Raw genomic sequence first — 20,487 nt, 5'->3', positions numbered from 1 at the left:
TATTTCTTTAGTTGTTGTCCCCTAAAACAAGTTTTCTGGTGGAGATCTAGACCATTATTTATGTGGCGCGCCCTCTGTTGAAATAAAATCAAAGAAGGTATTGGTGCGAGACCTCTGGGCACAGACCTGTAAATTGGCCCAAAATTGCGCCTACGCGAGCCAAATCACAATTTGTGTACCCTCAACATATTTGCTATAAGAGCATTTTGTGGGTCATGAACTTGAACGTATAGGAAAGAAGGACGGAAGCCGTGCATGTGACTGCAAGCTTGTATTTCTGTGTAATTGGGCCCTAAAATGGCTCTATTTTTGCAATGGCTCTATTTTTGCAATTTTGTTTACCCCCCCCCCCCCCAATAAAAATGACCGTGCTACGCCCCTGCACGTACTTCCAATGTTTTTAACTGCTCACACTTCTTGATATCCAAGGCGTTTGACATTTTAACTAAATACGTAAATGTGGACGTCCGAAGCGAACAATGCATTCCTTAAGCAGATGCGTGCTGGATTTCTTTGACAGCTGAACACTGTAACAATAAAATACAAAACCCCCGTTAAAAAAAAACACCGTGCAAGAGCGCCGTACCTAGGTACACAGATCGACGGGGCAACAACAGCCTGACGACCGGTAGGAATCATGGCGTATCTACGGTCCACTACTTTTGTGTTAATACTGGTCGTCGGTATTTTCACTATATCAGCAACACTGCCGGTACTAGCGCTCGAAGGTATTGCCAATTTGTTGTTGTTGTTTAAGTTGTTGTTGTTATTGTTGTTTAATTAAAACCCACATTCCGAAATTCACAAATGATCAGCTTTTACTGATTTGCACATCCCTTTCGTCCATGTTGGGTTTCTTTGTCGTTTTAACCTTTGGCTTAAGGGCCAATGCGAGGCACATTAAAACAACTTGGAAGATGAATTGAGGGAGACATGAATCAGTCGTTGCATCCTTTATAATATTATTGTACTATTTCAGATATAACCACAGCTGTGGTAAGTCAAATTTGTTAACAACAACGACAAGTCCATGTTTGAGTTTACTGCAAGTATTGGGAGGGCAAGGTGGCCACCCCCACTTGATGCATGTGCCCTCAGTCAGAAAATTCGGGCCTCTCAATATTGCGTCTGAGCTGAGAATCCCAAAACTTTATAGATGTTGAAAACATGCAATACAAAAAAATAGACTGGCTCATGAAACAACCAGTCCAACACCCGTACTGCATCAATTAGCTGTGTCAAAAGAAATATCTGGTACCGAGTCTCTACTTGTACACATTTCCATAGTCATGCCACCAGACTACTGAAGGGTCAATCTTCTCAAAAAGTTGGACATGTACCAGTCTGGTCTTAGGCTTCAAATTTATATCACTTGGCTTCACTCTCGGGTGCAAAATGTTGAATAAAAGTCTCCGTTAAAAATAAAATTGGGACCTAAAACTTGGCTAGTGAAATACTGAGGACATTGTTTTTGCCACATGAAACTTTTGGAGAATTTTGTTGGCTGAAGAGTGAGTAACATTGGCCTGATATTGTTTTGCATGTTTTGCTGCACTTAAGGTGACTGAAGTGCCCCCGCCCCCCACTGTCAATGGGATCCGAGTTTATTGCCTTAAGTATGGACAATTTTGATATTTTTTTAATCAGATAATGATTCTGCTCCCCCGTCGAATCCCCCATGGGTCGTTCAATTTTACGGCACCACCAGGATTGGAACGATGGTCGCAGTTATTATAGGATGCGTCATCGTTCCCGTAGGACTGATCGGAATCCTGATTTTGATGATCAATTTTTGGTGAGTTTTCAATAATTCATTGCCTATTTGAAATGATGGACATTTTTGGTGGTCCTCTATTTTTATTCACTAAATTTGGTAACACATTTTGCTTCTTAAAGGACCTTGAATTTTTGTGTAAGAAAAATATAGGTTGGCAAACGTTGACCTTTTTGTAAACCGAATTTTGCTTCCCCCCCCCCCCCAATCTGTTTTATCATGTCAGGTATATGCTTTTTATTAGCGCCCTTTGTTGTTTCAAGTGGTCTATGTTCATTTGTTTTTATAAAAGCCGTTTTCCAATCTTCGAGTTCGTTTTAGATCCGGCTCTATTCATGGATCTGTACTAATAGAGGGCACTTATGTTCAAATGGAAATACTGTTAACTTCATGGCCTATATTGAGCGGAATAGTTGCCAAACAATTATACATAAAAACAAAGGAATGTTTAAATCATGAAGTTGGAATCAAATCCAGTGCCAGAGATAAAGCCGTGATTTGGGAAACGCTATAATTTGAAGTGTTAAAGAGACTAGTTAGTTGTATTCGTTCTTTGAACCAATAGCGTGACGACCTGGAGACAAAGCCACCAGACCTCAAGTTGGGCCCCAATAACCAGTATGTTCCCTCAACGGCCACGGGACCGTCCACCACACAACGACGATGCCAAAGAGACCGTGTTCATGGAGCTGGACTCTGGGGACGAGGTAGGCACAGAACCAGTGGAGGAAAAGGCGCCCTCTGCCAACTAAAATTTTTCACCGTTGCGCCTCGTGAGTGCATGACCATCAAATAACACAGACTTTATTCATGGGTCGGCCATATTGAATTTAAAGCGAGGGAAACTCTTCATTTTTGGAACTTGGGAGTAGAAATGCAAGCAATGAAATAAAAGTTAGTTACAAATTAATACCAGTCTGCTCTGATGAAAAATTTAAAAATTGTGATTACACATACCCTAATGTTTTAAGCCACATGTAAGCCACATAAAAAAATGGCTTCCTCGTGACATAAGGTCCATTAGGTTATGAAAAGTTGCGGGTTCACAGTTCCTAAGAACATCTGCAGACTAGAATTAAAGGACATTGGTTCGAAATGTGGGAGCATGTTGAAAATAATTATGCAGATCCCTTTTTTCGTTCAACATTTTGTCTGAAAAACTACGTGTGTCGACGATTACTGAAAGAATAGAAAGTGCATGCCAAGCCTGTCTGCTGCCACCAATCGTTTCAAGTCAATAATTAAAAAATGAAGTTATTAAGAATACCTTTATTATTTTACCTTGGTTGGGCGAGACGTTGTGAAGATGAGGGAGACATTAGGCCTCTGTCGGTTTAACTAATGAAAGTCCTGTCTGTAACAGTCAGGTAGGCCGGTTTCCCATTGTGTACATAGCGCCTTCAATCATTGATAGAGGCGTTATGCTTTTCTATTCGAATTTCTTCGTTCATTAATGGTTTTGTGACTCTGGTAAATTATAAATGAAAATAAATAAAAATTTACTGTAATCTACATAATATGCTAGTGGCAATATTTGGTGTTGATAAATATAGATATTTAATCAATTTTGCTAGGTAATGACTGTTGCCAATGTTTTTGTTTGACATTTTCTTGTAAAATGAAGCGTGCAAAATGATTTATAAGAGCTTGGGTCTAAAGTTCGTTTTTGCATGGAAAGCCTTTTCCTTAATTAGCCTGGATGCGGTTCGTGTAAGGACTTCCGCAGTTGTTGCATCTGGCGCTCACACTCCCAGGACTGAGGCATTTTCCCCAAAAGTTTCTTTTAACAAGACCACGAATTTCTGATGGCACATCTTGTACCTCAAGGGATTTACTGTATCCAAAAGCCCACACGTAAAGGAAGCGTGTGAACTGCATGTGCGCGCCACGACGGCGTCTTCTGCGCAACCGCGGGCTACACCGCCATGATCAGCAGCCGTGCGGAAATCTTTGGCCCTCAGCGCTAAAATCTTAATCTCGCTAGATGCGTGCTGTGCAGACAACCGGGGTATGATATTTTTAGGGTAGGACAGACTAAGCTAGTCATGCACTCATCTTTGAGACTTAAAGTGCGCTGATGCATCTAGTTAAACTGCGAAGAAACAGTGGGTTCAGCACGTTCCCTGGTCCAGCACGTTTATTAACGTGCTTTCGGTGGCCCCTTGAAAGTGAAAGCGTATAGCTGATACATTCAGTCGTCATCTGTCAAGTCATCCTATATTTTTAATGAACAAAAGGAAACTAAATCAACAGTTACTCAGTGTGCATCGCAATGTTAGAATCGATCCCTCACCAAAATACGGCACTATTTGTTTGTAACCTCTCTGACTAGCTCGCCTCTTTAACAAAGATTTTGTTCGTCACTTGGGAGACCATCAACGTAAGGCCTTTTAGTTTTAGTTGGTAGAGAGTTGGTATGGTGTTTCAGTCATTATTTTGAAGACAATAGGCGTGCTTCTTTCTGAAATATCGAATTCATTAAATTTCCTTACAGACAAAAATCCTTTCCCGTTCGTTCAGAACAATGTCTTCATATTGACGAACAAAAACGTTACAGTTAAAGAAATGTAACTTTAGAATTTGACAAACAACATGAATGTGAACATCTATGATGAAAATATTAATATTCATATTTCTAGTTGAAGGAAAGTTAATAAACTTTTATTGACATCGCTGCTCTCTTTATCTCTGAAGCGGAATTTAATTCAAGGTCTCACAGGCTCGTTTGGAAAGGCATAAAGTATAAAAATGTGGGCAGGTGTATTATATGAATATAAGGATCATATAACTATCTGAAGATATCAGTACCGCCCGCACTTTCATTTTAGTATGTACTTTAAAACAGTTCAATGACTGCAATGAATCGAAAGGAGTGACCATCATGATCCTGATATTTTACAAGGCTTCAAAATGATTAGAGTTCATTTTCACTGACCAGTGTGGTAGTCGAAATATGCTCCGAAACCTCAAACATTTGCTGAAATAGGCTAAAGACCTATACGTCAACGATGAAAGACTCACATTGATTTGGCTCTGAACATACAAAACAGCTGTTAAATTTTGATTTAAAAAAGAAATTTTGATTTAAAAAAAACTTGATTTAAAAAGACTTTATGGAAATATTGGATCTCAAAATGGTCTCGAAAAGATGCACTTGGCCAGACCTCACTGAGAGTTGACTCGTACTACAAAAGGAAAGAAATGAAACGTATAGGTTAAATCAGTATTCTTTCATTTAACAAGTGACACTTAATCCTCATAAAAGAAATATTTTGTCTCTTATTACGTAAATAATTGATAAAGAAAACGAGTTCTCAAAAAGGCTGGGCTAGAAGTCTTAATTGTGCATATACCATAAACATGCCGTAAATACACGTCCTTGGTGCAGCATATGCAATGATACCCGCATGTCATGTCTTCAGTGAAGCAGCATGTTGGACAACCGTTGTATAACTGATACCAGCACAAATGGTTTTACGACGTCGCTCCGTCTATTTTGGAGTATGTTCGTCCTTTTTTTTTTTTTTTTTTAATGTAACCAGGCATTACTGAGTCATTGACAGAGCCAATTATCATATGAAACCTGCTAGCACATCTCGGCAAAGATCATGCGCATTGCGATTATGACAAATCGCATATTGGTGTCTTAGACCAGCCACCCACCTTCTACAAGACACGAGAAACACTGCCAACCCGCTAAGTCCACGCCCACTGATGACCAGCCTGATAATTTTCACTCGACCCCGATAACAGTACTCTATGGAGAAAATAGAACAGCTAGTATAAAGACTAGCAAATGGATGTCAGGTTAATACTGCATGCTTATACCATCCATTAATATGCGTGGGTTGGACGCGGGTTGATTTTTGGCGGGATCGGCATGGTTCAGTTGAAGGTAGTCTCTCGACAAGAAGTGCACGTAGTTGCTGTGTCCCCGCTTTATGTAAGGTGTCTATAGCTACAGCTTACCAGGACACTTCGAATGTCATGACATGTTTCCTTCCTTGATGGTGAAACTTTTCATGTGAACTGACGAGGGGCACTTGCTTCGTTGTAGTTCAGTCACGGAACATTATCCAGTTGACAGTTGGCAAATGTGTACCAGTTGATATCAAAGCGTACGGTCGTGCACTTTCAGCTGAAATTCGAGGTGCCGATTTTCAGGACGCATATACGCCATCGTCTCCCGATTGGGAGCATTTATGTGTTGACACATCTCAGATACTTGAATGCGAACTGTCCGGGAGCTGTTCAGGAAGGTGAGTGACATCGTTAGTTTAATGAGAAACTCTTTAAAGGCATATAGGATCATTTGCTTCCCATGCATTTTGCTCGTTTCTATAATAACACCACTCAAAATCCAAAGAAGAACTTGAATTTAACCTGTTGAAGGTTCAGCTCAGTGGATATTATACTTGTTGAGAAGAAGTGAAAACCAATCACAACTTTTTGATCACGCAACACCATTTCGTCCATAGCGCTCTTTTTAAAATAAAAAAAAATTCAGTCAATTGACTGATTGTTGGAAATCACCGACATTTCTTGATTTCTTCCAAGTGACGGCAAGCCAGATAGAATAATTTCACGGGGTGTTTTGTACTAGTATTATACGATCTTTAATCCAAATAAGATTGTTGATATCTATCGGTAGCTTACTTTCGGGATAACTGCTAATGATCCTATATGCCATTAAAGATGACTCTTTCGTTCTGTAAAGTGTCTTCTATATAATTCAAAATTGGGGTTGCCCTTAATTCACTGACGTAATCTTATAAACACTGTGTATACTCGGTGTTTTCCTCGGGCTTTCAAGCAGAGAACAAATTCATAAGCTTACTCGGATGGAACTCGACCCGACGACCACCTGTTTTATAGTGCAAGATGCCTTCTAAAAGATGCATTATTGTTTCATTGTGGTTTTTCCCTCTTCTCTCCCGAACATGATTTCTCAGTGTGTTGTGATAAGGGTTTCTAAAGGGCGAAAAATACTTATACTCGGTCCCTATTTCCGTTTCGTTCTTTTACTTTACTTAAAATCTTTGTGCAGTAATAATTATGCTGATGTTAATATCAACTAGGGAAATATAGTTCAACAACTAAACAAACTTTTAGCTGTTTTTTTTCCAATTTAGTTTTGTTTTTATTTGCATAGGGCTATAGATATTATGCGTTGCAGCTGTCATATAAGATATTATTCGTTAATTTTAATATATTATCAAAGCATGAATGCACAAAAAGGGTTACTCATATATATCCTAGTGATACAAAACTATATGCCTCGAGCTTGGCCTTAACGCATCCCGTCTATAGCACATTAATATTGAACAATGAATAGAGCTCCAGCGTCATTTGCCACAATCTCCTACTGCAATATACCTATAGCATAATTTCCCAGAAGTATAGGTTTTGCAGAAACATATACCCGAATGAGTTTTCATTCTGGGCAGACGTTAAGAAGATCATAAGCAATTAAGTAACATAATGTATCAAGACGTTTAGCCAATATGAGTCGTCACGCTATATGTAGAACTGATGGGAATATCATTGACGATCATTTTATCCGTAAAAAGGGCAAGATCTCCGTACGATTTGAAACTCGCGCCCAATTGCATCCGTAACCAAACTCCCCCTATGGGGCATTGAAAGTACGGTTGATCCCTGACTATTTGTCGTGAGGTCCTCCAACTCTCTGCGCGGAGTCTTCTCCGCGATAACGTCTCTTCGGATTCCTATGCATGGTGTCCCAAAGCGTTGAAGAAGAGTATTTAAGACTCACTAATTATGCCACCCGTCTGTGGCTACGTCGAACTGAAACGTCTGGTGCAAAGTAAAAATATGCGCGGAGGCTGTGCAGGGCAGCACCTTGGGGCGGATAGCGTGGAGCGTTTTCGCCCCTTCTCCCGTTCCAGACATGCCCCTGGGGTGAACGGAACATGATTGGGGGACTGGAGTTCGAGTGTTCGTGAAAATTAAATTTAAAAGGAGAATAATAAGGAATGAGGAAGGAGTTTGTTTCTCAGACTGTTCAACGTGCGATGACATGGAAATGCGCCAGCGAGGATTTTGGTCTTTGAAATACGCGTTTATCAAACATGAAACTTTACACAAACATACGCCCACATTTATTTTGTGACCCGACGTAATAAAATAGGGGTACAGTCACCAGGGTTACTTTAGGGCCGTGTCATCAACTGAGCTACCATTAATGGCACGACAATGTTAAAAGCCAAAAGTATCTAATTCGAATATAGCGGTCGTAGATTGTCTCTCCACGTTTAAATTTAAACGGCTTCTGTAAAATCGATTAGATTTATCCAGCACAACCCGTTAGCGTTGAAGCATTTTCAGAGAAGACATTGTCGTCGTTTATTTTCTCATGAATTCGTCATTACCCGGAGAACCACGTTCGACTGGATAATGGATAGGCCTAGCGTCCTCTGTGGACAATTCTGCCAAATTGTTAGTGCGAGTCTTTAGTTTGCATGTAACGACATTACACATTAGGTTGAAGATCAACGTAAATAATTCTCTGTAAGTTTTTGGCGTCCTCTTTTTGTTTACTCTGTGCAGGGAACGAACAAATAAAGATATTAAAAACGTATAATAAAGATAGTAAAAACGTATTTGACCGCCATCTTGGATTCATTTCGTTTTGTATTTTGTGATCAAGGGGTATTTCGTGAAGTCATAAGGCAAATATCGGTCCTTGTCGTCACGTGTCAGCTACCTCTGAACTAGCGCACTTTGCCACTGATCGCCCTAAAGAGATCACGTGACTGCCAAAATCGTCCAAAATGGCGGTATCCTAAAGACAATTGGTCTGTGCGTCTTTCCAAATTATCTTCGTACTCCCTGACAAGTTTTACCAAATGAAATGTATTTGGTGATTTCATTCTCGTATCACAAATACGATTTCCCAAAAGGGAAATCGAGGAAATGAAATTGTTGGAAATGTCACCAGGGAGGTGGGGGGGGGGGGGTATGAGAGCAATCCGTTACACGACACATGCCTCACGAGTATATGAGACTTGACATTTAAATGGTCTGCTCATGACATCACCTTCGACGGTCGCTGCTCAAGAATCTATACCGGGCCATGCGCCTAATGGAAGCAGCGTAATGAATTGATCGAGGGGCTTAACGAAGTGGTCCGGACAGCCGCGCTAATGGAGGGGGCATTACCTCCTGGTCACGTGATTCGTTTCTTCTCCCACCACGCACTCCTTGTCAGAACAGAAAAGTGCGCGTGTATCCGATTATGCCAGATCTCTGAGTCTTATAGCACTGAGAAAACACTGTAGCCAGTTTATTAGCTGAAGCAGAAAACCGGTTTAGAGGTGGCTTTCTAGTCGGTAGGCTACCTTATTTGACCGGCCTCGATTTAAGCGAATCTTTTCTGTGCTTAGTATCGCCATGAAACTGACCCATACCTAGCACTGTGCAAAATTCATAGGCCTAGATGACCAAAAATGATCAAGAGTAGAGTGTAAAACTTCTTGCTATTTTGAATGAAGGCCTGTAGATTCTGACTTATCAGACGATTTTTGTTGACGTCACATAGGCTTGTTGCCTATAGAGCGGATGGAAAGCTCATACCCGTATATAGGCCTATATGCATTATGATGATCAGTTCACCAGTGTCGACCGGTTTAATTCTTTTCTTCATTTCAGCTTGGGTTCACTCCGAGAGCGCATCTTAAGTCATTGGCTCGCGGAATTTGTCTGACCTCGTTTGTTCACTTATTTATTTTTTTTATTTATGGTAATTTTTAATTTTTAAAGTTGGGATGAATAGTCTTGGATAATATTTCCATGACAACCTGTGGAATCAGGCAATGATTGAAACCCAATCCACCAGTGGACCTGGGTGGGATTCGAACCCGGGCCACGGAAGTGGGAGACGAGGACCGTTACCACCAGGCCAACCCGACTTCATGGTGCGTCAGTACATTCATGCATAATTACACCTGTCGTGCCCGCTACACCAATTAATGCTACCTACACAGTTCCCCGATCTTCATTTCCCAACGGCATCCGGAGCGCGTCAAACGTAATCATAAAACACCAAAATGTCAACGGCGGGAGCTTGGATGACGCATATGAATCCAGTGTCGTTGTCTGCTCATACCATGCTTTCATTAAACCGAACCAATACATCTGAGACTGTCTCAAGACTTGCCGAGACTCGATTTTCACGGGACTCAATTATGACAGGCCTCAATTCCACACGTTCGGGACGTCCTGCCCTGTAACTCTATTACTTTGTCATTTTGCTCTTATCCTGGACTTCGGTCTAGATGTCAAGCCATGTTCCGTAGGTGCTGAAGATTCAGTGTCTGCGCATAAAGTGTTTTCATGTATTGTACTGAAACCAGAGTGAATCATGGGCTATAAAAAGATCTTTTTGATATCTGGTGTATACGCCTTTAGCTATTTCAAGGAAATAAGTTAAACTCCAACGCCAACGATGATTTGGAAGCGCAAATGCTGTACTCCATTTTGGAGAGCTATAAGTAATCAGCCATTAAAAGGCATGAGGCAGTTATTTTTTTAAAGACTGGTAATATTACAATCTATAATGTGTCGACTTGCTCTTATTTTACCAACATTTTCTCTACTCCGGCTATTGGCGGCGCTGCGGGAAGTTTGATTTCGATAACATTGCCGAAGAAATGACACAAGTTCTTTGAATCTCCAAGAAATTGTTCTCTAAATTTATCCAAGAAGGCTAAAAAAAGTAATAATTTCAAAGAAAATTGATAATTAATATTTGAACGAAGACATATGACGACACGCTGAATTCAGAAATGAGGCCATTTTGTTTTTGTTTTGTTTTAACCCTGATATCGACATCACCGGTGAAGTTCATTTAAATATAATCTTAATAGACCTTAACCATAACAAATATGATTCGAAAAACATTTCCTCATTTTCTTCTCTTCTTGGAGAACTATTTAAGGACAGTAAAAGCGATGGATACAGATGTACCTCAACATGTAGAACAAGGTGGAATAGGCCGAAATTCAAATTAAATTGATTGATCTGAGGGCTAGAAACAGGGTTTTCAACAAGCACGAGCTTTGGACCTTGAACACGGGGAATGCAAAGCACACATACTTTTGAAATGTTGCTTCGAAAATAAACACACTCATCGAATTTCTTTTCGCGCGACCACTTAGAAGTGTGCCTGATACTTGTAAAAAAAAAAGCTCCCCAAAAAGGGAACAAAAAACACCATTAATAACTCTTTCACCCCGACGTTCCGACGTGCATTCCAAAACATTAAACTCCACCTTTCACTAGTACTTCAGAAAGGGTGAGGTGTTTTTTTAGACGTTGGTTCGGGTCGTTGGGAAAAGTATTTCTCTTGACCCAACTATGTTAAGTAGATTCAGGGTGACAAGACAGTGTTCCGACCTTGTTCCAACCTGGCCGCATATTGAAGATCTAGTGCAAATAGAAAGGTAATATAGCAAAAGTGTAATAAAAATAGCGCGACATTAATGTCTTTACTGTCAACGAAAAACTCGGAGAGACGCTTTTGCCTTTCTATTTATTTCATTCTAAATGACCCCTCCTTGTCTCTTCTCCAATGACCGAAGACGGATTCTGTTTCTCCGGAAGACCTTAATGATGCTATTAACCTTTGCGGCAATTCGCCCCTTCGGGGTGGTGAGCCCTCGATAAAGTATTACGTGTCACAAGGGCCGAATAGTGACGAACTGTCTCTAAGGGCAGTATTTCGATGGCCAAAAGAGGAAACGTACTACCCACACGAAGGTATGAAAATATGTTTTAAAAATAGCAATTTCGGGCGGCAAACAAGATGGTTAATACGGATGAGGTTTATGGAGACTCGATACAGCTTTCCCAAACTTTGGTTGCGTTTTCGGCATCGGCTCATCCTGGCTTCGGAATAGTTTCCGTTGCCCAAGTATAGTAATGGAAATACTCTTAAGTTTTGGTCTCATGTTCACAGGATTTGATATTCATGATGCAGAACACGGACCTATAATTCAGGTAAAGCCCCCCCCCCCTCCCCCGAAGTCAGAAGCTAAAAATCGCCATGAGCCGACGCTTCGAAAACCAGATCATAGATTGTTGGGACAATGTGGCTCTGACACCTGTGATGTGATGCATGTCGCATTGGTGTGTCCGTTTTCTTCCCGCATCGTTGCGTTGTGAAGCCATGTTGTCTCCAAATCTAAGACGTCTGTTGTGTCTTTCCATCTTATGCGATGATTTTATGCGACTTTCGCATAAATAGGCTGTGTTGTAAGCGATAGTCTCAATAAAATCCCCAATAGTATAAACACATACCACTTTAATGTTACTGTGAGGAATATTTTCACTGCCTACTATGTATTGTAAACACGGTTATTAGTTTAGCAGGTAGTGTTGTGCCCTCCTGCATGTCAGGCACAACATGACGGAATGAATGAAACAATGTTTACTGCCCTAGTTCTAAAATGTCTCTCTCTGGCCAAACCGCTACATTTTTTATCCCCGCTCCGAACTCAACGTGCGACTGTAATGCGCTGAGCTTAGAAATCGTCAGGCGCGCGCGTGAGAGCGCAACCATTAACTCGAGGAGAGACTAATTGGGTCTTAAGTTGCAACGCGCCCTCTGGCGTTGCAAACCAAAATGGCGGGAAATAAGATACAGGCGCGAAAGGCATGCATGTGATGCTCCCATCTTGTTGTATATAGTACACCAACAGGTTTAAACCACCGGCTGCTTTCTACTGCGTGCCGTCGTCAACTGAATCCTAATCACAGAATGCTGCTCCGCCCTCAGTCCGGTACCACGAGTTAATGAAGACGGAATCATGCGGCGCACGTCCCGTACTCCGATGGACTTAACGGATACGAGAGTTTAGTGCGAGAATTGAACCGCGGATACCGGAACCTCCCAATCGACTCCTCGCATCCGATAATCGGTTCCGGAGGGAATCGATAATACTGCCTAGTGCCGAGGTTGTTACCACTGAATATTCGTACAAAACGCCACTTGGCGATGACAAAGATTTAAAATTATAATGACTACTTATATTTTTTAAGAAGGGCATTCGTAGGGTTATCATTGTGATGCAACATAATGTATTACAAAAACTGACGAAAAACAAACTTGGTTTGTTAATGCTGTAATATCACAAGGAGAGAAATTATTGTGAACACTGTGGAATATTTTGGTTATATTTGCTTGCGATAATGCGATGAATAGGCATAAACGGGAGACAAAATTTCCTATTAAAACCCTACCCCTAAAATCGGCATGATAGACGATGACGTCATGCGTATGAATGAACACGTAACAAAATATAGTAAGTTTGCAGTACCCAAGAGATAGGCATGTTGGTTAAAACAGTTTGATCAACCCCACTTTTCATGTACGCAACTGTTGCTATAGTCGTAAATATCTGTCAAAACCATTTGAAATCATTAGATATACGATTGATTTTCTATTAAAACGTTTGGATGAGAATTTCCTTTGGATATATGTAATATTTAACCCCCTTTCAGTTATCATTTTACAGAAAAAAATCGGTACCGAGGGAGCGCTGCTATCGCACCCCGGCCCTTGGTGAATCCTTCTCCGTAGCTGCTACTCGGCACATTTTCTTGAGAAACTCTCGAGATAACCGGCTGCATAATTGTATGCGTGTTTTCATAAGGAATGCTTTTTCTTGATCACATCTAACGCTGTTTCACGCAGGTCCATCGATTATCTTCAGTTTCTCGAGAGCACACAGTGTTTTCATTGTATGTCCCAGTGGTATGTTACAAATGCCAAGTATATACGTAGCATCTGATAAGAGCGAACGATACTGAAATCGTGGAGTAATAAGTCATGTTAAGGCCAACCATTACACGTCGGGTTTCAGCGGACATGGGTTTTTGGTGACTTTAAAAATACGATTCTTTTTTATTTTATTTTTTACATTCGTGAGAGATATTCGAGGTGTGGGAGTCGAGAGTGGGAAGAGCACGCTCTTTTATTTACAGCCGTTGTGTGACTTTGCATACATTTTTTTTAACATTCATGAGATAACATTGGAGGTTTGGGGGTCGAGCGAAGAGTACGCTATTTTAGAAAGCATCCGCTTCAGCACCTGACACGTTATTAATTTGAAATTGTACGGTATATCATATGATGCATGTTACATAATCGTAGACATGAAACACCTTGGTCGCCCATTTTGACACAAAACCTACGTCGTAGCTTACACGTTTGTAAGTTGACTCACCTAAAGTTCGTAACAGCCTGTACTAACCTCCCCGGCCGCCCCCGTCGTATGCGAAGGAACTGCCCCAATTTTATGAACTTCAACGCTTGGTGGCAGCAAATAGGCCTGCCCTTATTCGATCATTACTATTGTTCTGAGAGAAGGGGCAGAGGAAAGAAGACAATGAAGCATCTTCCAATATTTAGGGTACAGTATATATACGTCGTGTGATTTTGGGTAATGAACGCACTTTGACTTTGATTAAAAAGCAACATGCAAAACCTTTGGAGACCTTTGGTTTGTAGAGACCGCATATGCCTACTTACTATTACCTTTCAAAATAATACAAGCCATCATTTCAAGCTCATCATTAGCGTAATAAACGGGGGCATGGGAGCACCACCCAACCGACCCGCGGCGCTCGAGGCATATGTGGTCCCACTTACCCCTGCTCATAATTCGGGGCAGCGGCGTAGTCACGGGGCATGGGGGAACAAGCCCCCCCCCCCCCCCCCCCACACACACACACATACAAAAATCGTCGCCCCTCCACTTGAATTTTGTTAGTCCTGCGACCATGGTTAACGGGTTTAACATAAACCCCCCCCCCCCACCCACCGTAACATCCAGGACCCCCTCCTTGGGGAGAATCCTAGCAGGCTACCCCGCTGATTCAGGGTAGCCCAAAATGAGCTTTGTATTGTTGATACCCCATAGAGTGCTCCCTCTAGACACCCAAACGAATTGCCTCATGCAAATGGAGCCTAGTTACGCCAATGGAGCAATCACCCCACTCAAGTGCCCGCCCACTCTCGATCTCTGTGCCCTTAATTCAGATCGCCCCAAAAACATCCCACATAAACTGTCAGAGGCATACCCAACCTCCTAGTACTCACTTCCTTCCAATGGTGTCTCCTTTCCGTCACCAAATTTACAGCGCGCCGCTAGTACGAAGTTGAACAAATACCAATTGACTCCAATGAATAGTCGCCGTAAAGAAATTTAAAGACGGGCATAAAACGAGAAAGGTGATCCCATTCCAACTCGCGAAAATAACCGTTTCGTATTCACCGTATCCCGATCAAAAGAGCCCACAGAAAAACACGAGAAATCTCGGACAGTGCAGGAATTTTACGAGTGTTGGCCTAATAAATGGCTCTGCCTATAATTTGATCACCTTTCGCCGGAGGGCCCGTGATTTATTGATCGATGGTAAGCCTAGAATGCCATGTATTTTGGAGCAATATAAATATGATGAACTGCTTTTTTTGAGATATGGCCAAGAAAGGGCCCGCAGGGCACTACATCCAAGATGTGTAAGGTCGGGCGTAGACCCCGTTCGCGGGGATTTAAGTGCCGTGCTCTGGCTAGTATTATCATGCCCGCGTTTGACTGCGATTGCCGGTAATAAGATGGACGATCAGTGTGTCTTATGGAATCCTCGTGTGTCTTTTTCGTCCGTACTTTTAACTAGGGCAAAGGGTCATTCCACGCTTAAGGTTACCCAAACACGTTATTAAGGTAATGCAGCTACGGAGTGCATATAGATATGTGTGACTATTTGTTTGTGGCATTTATCCTGCGGGTATTGAAGGGATGTTTTAAAACTATTTGTTGATTTAACAAAAGCAGTCGAGTAATTTTACATCGATCTAAAAATGATAGGATGAATTTTTTTTCTCAGTTTTAGCAACATGTAAACTTATGTCAATAACCTGGTATTCAAGTCTGTTTTACCCCCTCCCATGGCGTTGGAACAACGCCCCCATTTCCTCAAAAATATGACCTGATAAATTAATCACTGGATAATGTATGTGGCCAAAAATGCACTTAACTATTCTGTCAATTTAGGTGAATCTCCCGTCTTTCTCCGTTTTATTGATTAAATTCCCAATGTTATTCTCGATCTCCAACATCCCTTAAAAGTTTATTACACTGACAACGCTGACTGCACCTTTAAATGTTGCGCGCGCGAATCACATTGCTTGCTTCTTGCGGTCACAGGTGCGCAAGCACAATAGCCTAACCGTTTGTGCCAAGAAAAAAAGCCACAAGCTTAGACCTTGTCTGCCGTTGGTGGCGTAGTTGCTATGCACGGTTATCTAGTCCACAGCTAGCTAGCTATTCGCACGCGTTTAGTGCCGTGTCCGTGTACACAGTGGTTTTAGTTTGCAAACAGTTAACGTGTATCTTACACGCTGTCAGTGGGAAACAGGCTCAAATATTTTCTTTTTGCGGATAGCCCAGTGAAGTTTCTGGTTCTCGACATATGGTAAGTCAACTTTACGAGTTAGTAATATGAGGCTTGAAGTTTGTGGAAAGTTTGAGGTCGGGTTATTGAAATTGTGCCGGATCAAAACTCGGAGCTCTTGGGGTTTTTTTTAACCTCATGCTTCCGAGATAGCCCTGTGTAAACAATATGACTTCCCTAATTATACCTTCATTTGAATGAATGCATCTTTAATTTGGCAACTAGTTGCACTTTATAGGGAGAGGGTACATCTTTGATGAAGTGGAGACGTATAAGGAATCAAAACAAAAAGGGGGAAAAGTGTTGTCTGTGGTCTACAGACTGTAACCTGAAAGCTAGGCAACCGCAGAGATGAGCTAGGTTCTAGAAAACCAGACAAACAAATAGTCTTCCTTGTTTAGCCATCTATTTCAAGACCTCATTTCGGTCCGGTACAAATGACTTCCTTAATTGCTTTTCATTGTTTGCTCTTATCCTATTCGTTTCCCCCGCCCATTTCCTCACAACCGTTTAAAAAAAATCTCGTCAACAGAAAGATAGAATGTGCGACAGCGCAATCCCATCGCAACCTTTGGTCCGGAGTCAAGTGTTTTGGGGGCGAGCATGTTTTCATGCCCCCCACCCGGGGCATTTGCGCAAATTGGACGGCGCGCAAGTCGCACTCGAGAGCCACTAATGTGCCGGACGAGTGGTCCTCTGCTCGGCGCCAGGGAGAGACGGTAGATAAAGGATGAAAACTCCCTTCTGTTTCCCCCCAATCTCGCCTGGGACTTGCAACGGTCGTGGGTTAGCGTGGGGTTTGCGAGCTGAACTCACCCCAACATACGGGCCGAGATTGATTGTTTCAAATTATGAACTTGGCGACGCTTCATGTTGGACGCTACAGTACCATAAATTTACTTGGGCGGGAGATGCACATTACTCTGACGTAATTAATCATCGTGTGGTTGCAGTGTCTCCTATTTGTTGTACAGGAATTAAATCATTGTCAGATCTACGGTTCTTAGCGGCGCAATATTATGCGCTGACTTAATAGCACTGTCGAGCATCATATAGCTACTAATTAACTAGTGAACTTCAAAATTTGATGGGGCTTAACCGGCATGAGCTCTCCAACCAATTTCAGCAAATTGTCATCTTGCTTGAGTCCCTCATAACAGGTGCTCCATATCAATTATGAAGGGACTGTGACCAGAATTGTGAAGGCTATGCGTGGTAAATCTATGGGTGCGTTCGAGTAGCTTCCCCGTGTATATACACAGGGTTTACAAGCGAGGAAGCCATAAAAATGAGGCTAATCGAACACTGCGGTGTATTCGCCTGGCATTCTGGGAAATATAAGTTCAAAGGTTGTTGCGGGGCGGGGCTTTAAAATGTAAACACACCAGAAGGCGTACTGTCGTCTGCTCTACTGGTAAATTAAGTTCGATGTTGTAACCAGATCAATAATTGCCGAAATCGTAATATATGCTCTAAATTATCAAAAACATGTCTATCAAATTTGAACACCGTAAATAATTGGGAATATTTGTGTCATAAATCTCTCTATTGTACTTAATTCGTATTCATGTTCCCGCCATGCATATTCAATCTAGCTAGCCAGGAAATCGTCCGGCTACGTTATCACACCCGGGCAGCCACCAGAGACCCGCTAGCGAGCTGGGGCAGTGGTGGTTGACATGACACCATGACGCTAATCGAACGTGTAAGCTAATCGAACGCACCCTATATGGTTTACAGTTTGGCGCACATTCGATATAATCATTGGAAATGTTGGTATTCTTTTTCTCTCATTTCTACCTGCCTTCTTATTCCAAATTGTATATCTGTTTGGAACGGTTACATCCTTTACTCTTTCCCGTTTTTCTTTATTATTCATAAATTGTTATACTTAAAGTAATACTTTCATGTATCATTCGTACAATCATCAGCCGCAGTACAGCAGCGATACAAATCCAGCAAATTCCCCCCCCCCCAAAAAAAAGCTTCTTGAAATTACTGTTCATGGAGGCAGAATATAACGACCTTGTTTTAACATAACATGTCCAAGTTGTCGAGCGCCATTTAATTTTCATAAGCGTGAGTGCATTACCCTGCATATAATTATGTCTTTCTTTGTTATTATTATATTTTTTTTTGGTCTTCACATTTATCTACAGCTTCAGGTCCCACAAGTCTGTTCAAGTCTTGGAAACAAATCGTGACCAGAATTGGTGAGTACTTCCTTTCGTTCTCTGAATTTGCTCATTTCAGTCACAGAAATCTTGAGAAATGGAACCCTTTCATTGATTGAAAATCATCCCTTAGGGCATCAACACAGTCGGGTTCGCATATACCTTGGTCGATCATTAATTCACTTGTATCTTAATTGCAAATGAAGCAAAAGGTAGCATTTCGTTATGAGTAACTCGCTGTCACCAAACTACACTTACGATGATTTGATTTTTAATTTTGGTTTCTCAGAATATTTCAAAACGGTGGCTTTAAAATGTCTTCTGTTTTTGGATTTTCAAAACTTTGACTTCGTCGCTGAAGCCTAATTGCACATATCGATGAGTGATATTGCTAGATTTTGCAAAAAGAACCTTTGATATCACACCACTTAAAAGCCAAAGAAGGCTTTACTTTGGCAAAACAAAACTTGAACAAACGCTGGCTTGTTTTACATCTGAGAAATAGCAAACCCGTTAATTGGGTTCCATTTGTTTTATTCGCCTTCTGCTATGTTCCACACCGCTAGCTGTGCTCTGGTCTAAACTGCTAATGAACAACTCTTCAAGGCTTTTTCCTCTCCTCTCCAAGACAGCTTGCTACACCTCGCGTGTCAGTTCTTAGTAAGATGGGTTAAGTGTTTGAATGCCTCGAAACATGTTCGGTCCACACTGGGTACATCATTCCGTCACCGACGTTTTCTCTCTCACAACACCACAAACACCACTAGGTCCCGCTCAACGCTCGGCCTGCTACAACCGTTTCCGCTCGAGCCCTTTTCCCCGTGTTTACACACGCATTCCGAGACTTCTTTTTCAGCGGGGAAAAAGAGGGGCCTGAGTGCTCGATAAACTTGGCCCCAGAACGATAGACCCTTCAGAGCACACGCGCTAATGGATGCCGACTTGACACGATCATTGATTTTTTCTCCCCGCGGCAAATTATGGGAAATTCCACCTTGTCGGAGTGGAGAAGTTTAACAACAGTGCAAGGTGTGCCCTCATTTACCGTACGAAAATGGCATAAATGGAAAATGAAACACATGCCATCTCGTCCGTTTTTCATATAATCACCTGCCACTTTACTCCATATTTGCAATCTTGGATCCCATTTAAAGCGTAAAATCCAGTTATTAAAAATTCATGAGGGAAAAGAGGACTCGGTCATGACTATGCGCATATTACAGTTAAACCACTAGGGCAGAGGTGTAAGCCTAATGGTGAGAGTTTGTTTGAGGGAACAGCCTAAAATTCCATATGACACTCAACAAGAAATGTACGTCAATGATACGTTACAGCAGCATGTCGTGACAAAAAATATATATATACTAAGAAGTAGTCTGGGTAATTTTGCGTGTTATAAGTAGACCTTATAGTTGTATGGACCAATACAGGCACGCTATCAGTTCCATCACAAAGGCCCCCTGTAATGGCGAAGGCATTGCGCTAGCTATTGTTGAAATAATGATTTCGCCATTGAAGGGGTCACGTGTGTACAGTGATCACTGACCGGATATGTCTAGACCAACAACCGAAGTGTCGGATTTGCCAAATGTCTTCTTTATTACATTATTACTTCTCAAAGAGTTTCCCAAACTAGTCACGATGTGCTGTAGTATGTTTTGATGGAGTCCATGCGTTTTGTCCACTCACGGGGTACCCATTGGTAATACAAAACGCCATTTAAAACCTTACAAATGTATCTATTTGGACACCATCTCTCTCGTTCATGACTTAGCATACCGTGCACACCACTTCGATGTCCCCATGTTCCCTTACATCGTGTGAATTAGGTAAACTGTACTACCTCCGAACCACTTAGAGGGGATAAAATGAGACAAGAAATGTACCAGGACAAAATGAAATACCTCAAATCAATATTGAGCTGTGGCGTACGGAGTGTCAAATTCCCTCACTAACTTAGAAATCGCTTACACCACAAAATGTGATCGAGCACGTTCGTTTTTGTTTGGACAAAATATTGCACACGGTCTGAGGAATGTCCGATATCGAACTGACTTAGAT

General features: G+C 41.6%; 1 protein-coding gene and 1 long non-coding RNA gene across 2 annotated transcripts in view; both read left to right on the top strand.

Annotated features, from left to right (window-relative positions):
* The first annotated feature begins 335 nt into the window (after positions 1 to 335).
* On the top strand, positions 336 to 3,033 carry LOC119744341. Its single transcript, XM_038220214.1, has 3 exons — positions 336 to 728; positions 1,648 to 1,795; positions 2,340 to 3,033. The coding sequence occupies exons 1-3, from the start codon at positions 638 to 640 to the stop codon at positions 2,524 to 2,526; spliced, it is 426 nt and encodes a 141-aa protein (XP_038076142.1). The 5' UTR covers positions 336 to 637; the 3' UTR covers positions 2,527 to 3,033.
* A 2,040-nt stretch (positions 3,034 to 5,073) lies between these two features.
* LOC119744339 overlaps positions 5,074 to 20,487 on the top strand; it is a 37,831-nt gene continuing 22,417 nt past the window's right edge. The window contains exons 1-2 of the long non-coding RNA XR_005273560.1: positions 5,074 to 6,033; positions 18,412 to 18,465. This is a non-coding gene — a long non-coding RNA (uncharacterized LOC119744339). The remainder of the gene's footprint in view (positions 6,034 to 18,411; positions 18,466 to 20,487) is intronic.

This window comes from Patiria miniata, unplaced genomic scaffold (assembly GCF_015706575.1).
Source record: "Patiria miniata isolate m_02_andy unplaced genomic scaffold, ASM1570657v1 HiC_scaffold_7, whole genome shotgun sequence".
NCBI lineage: Eukaryota > Metazoa > Echinodermata > Asteroidea > Valvatida > Asterinidae > Patiria > Patiria miniata.
This window is presented reverse-complemented; position numbering and strand designations above follow the sequence as displayed.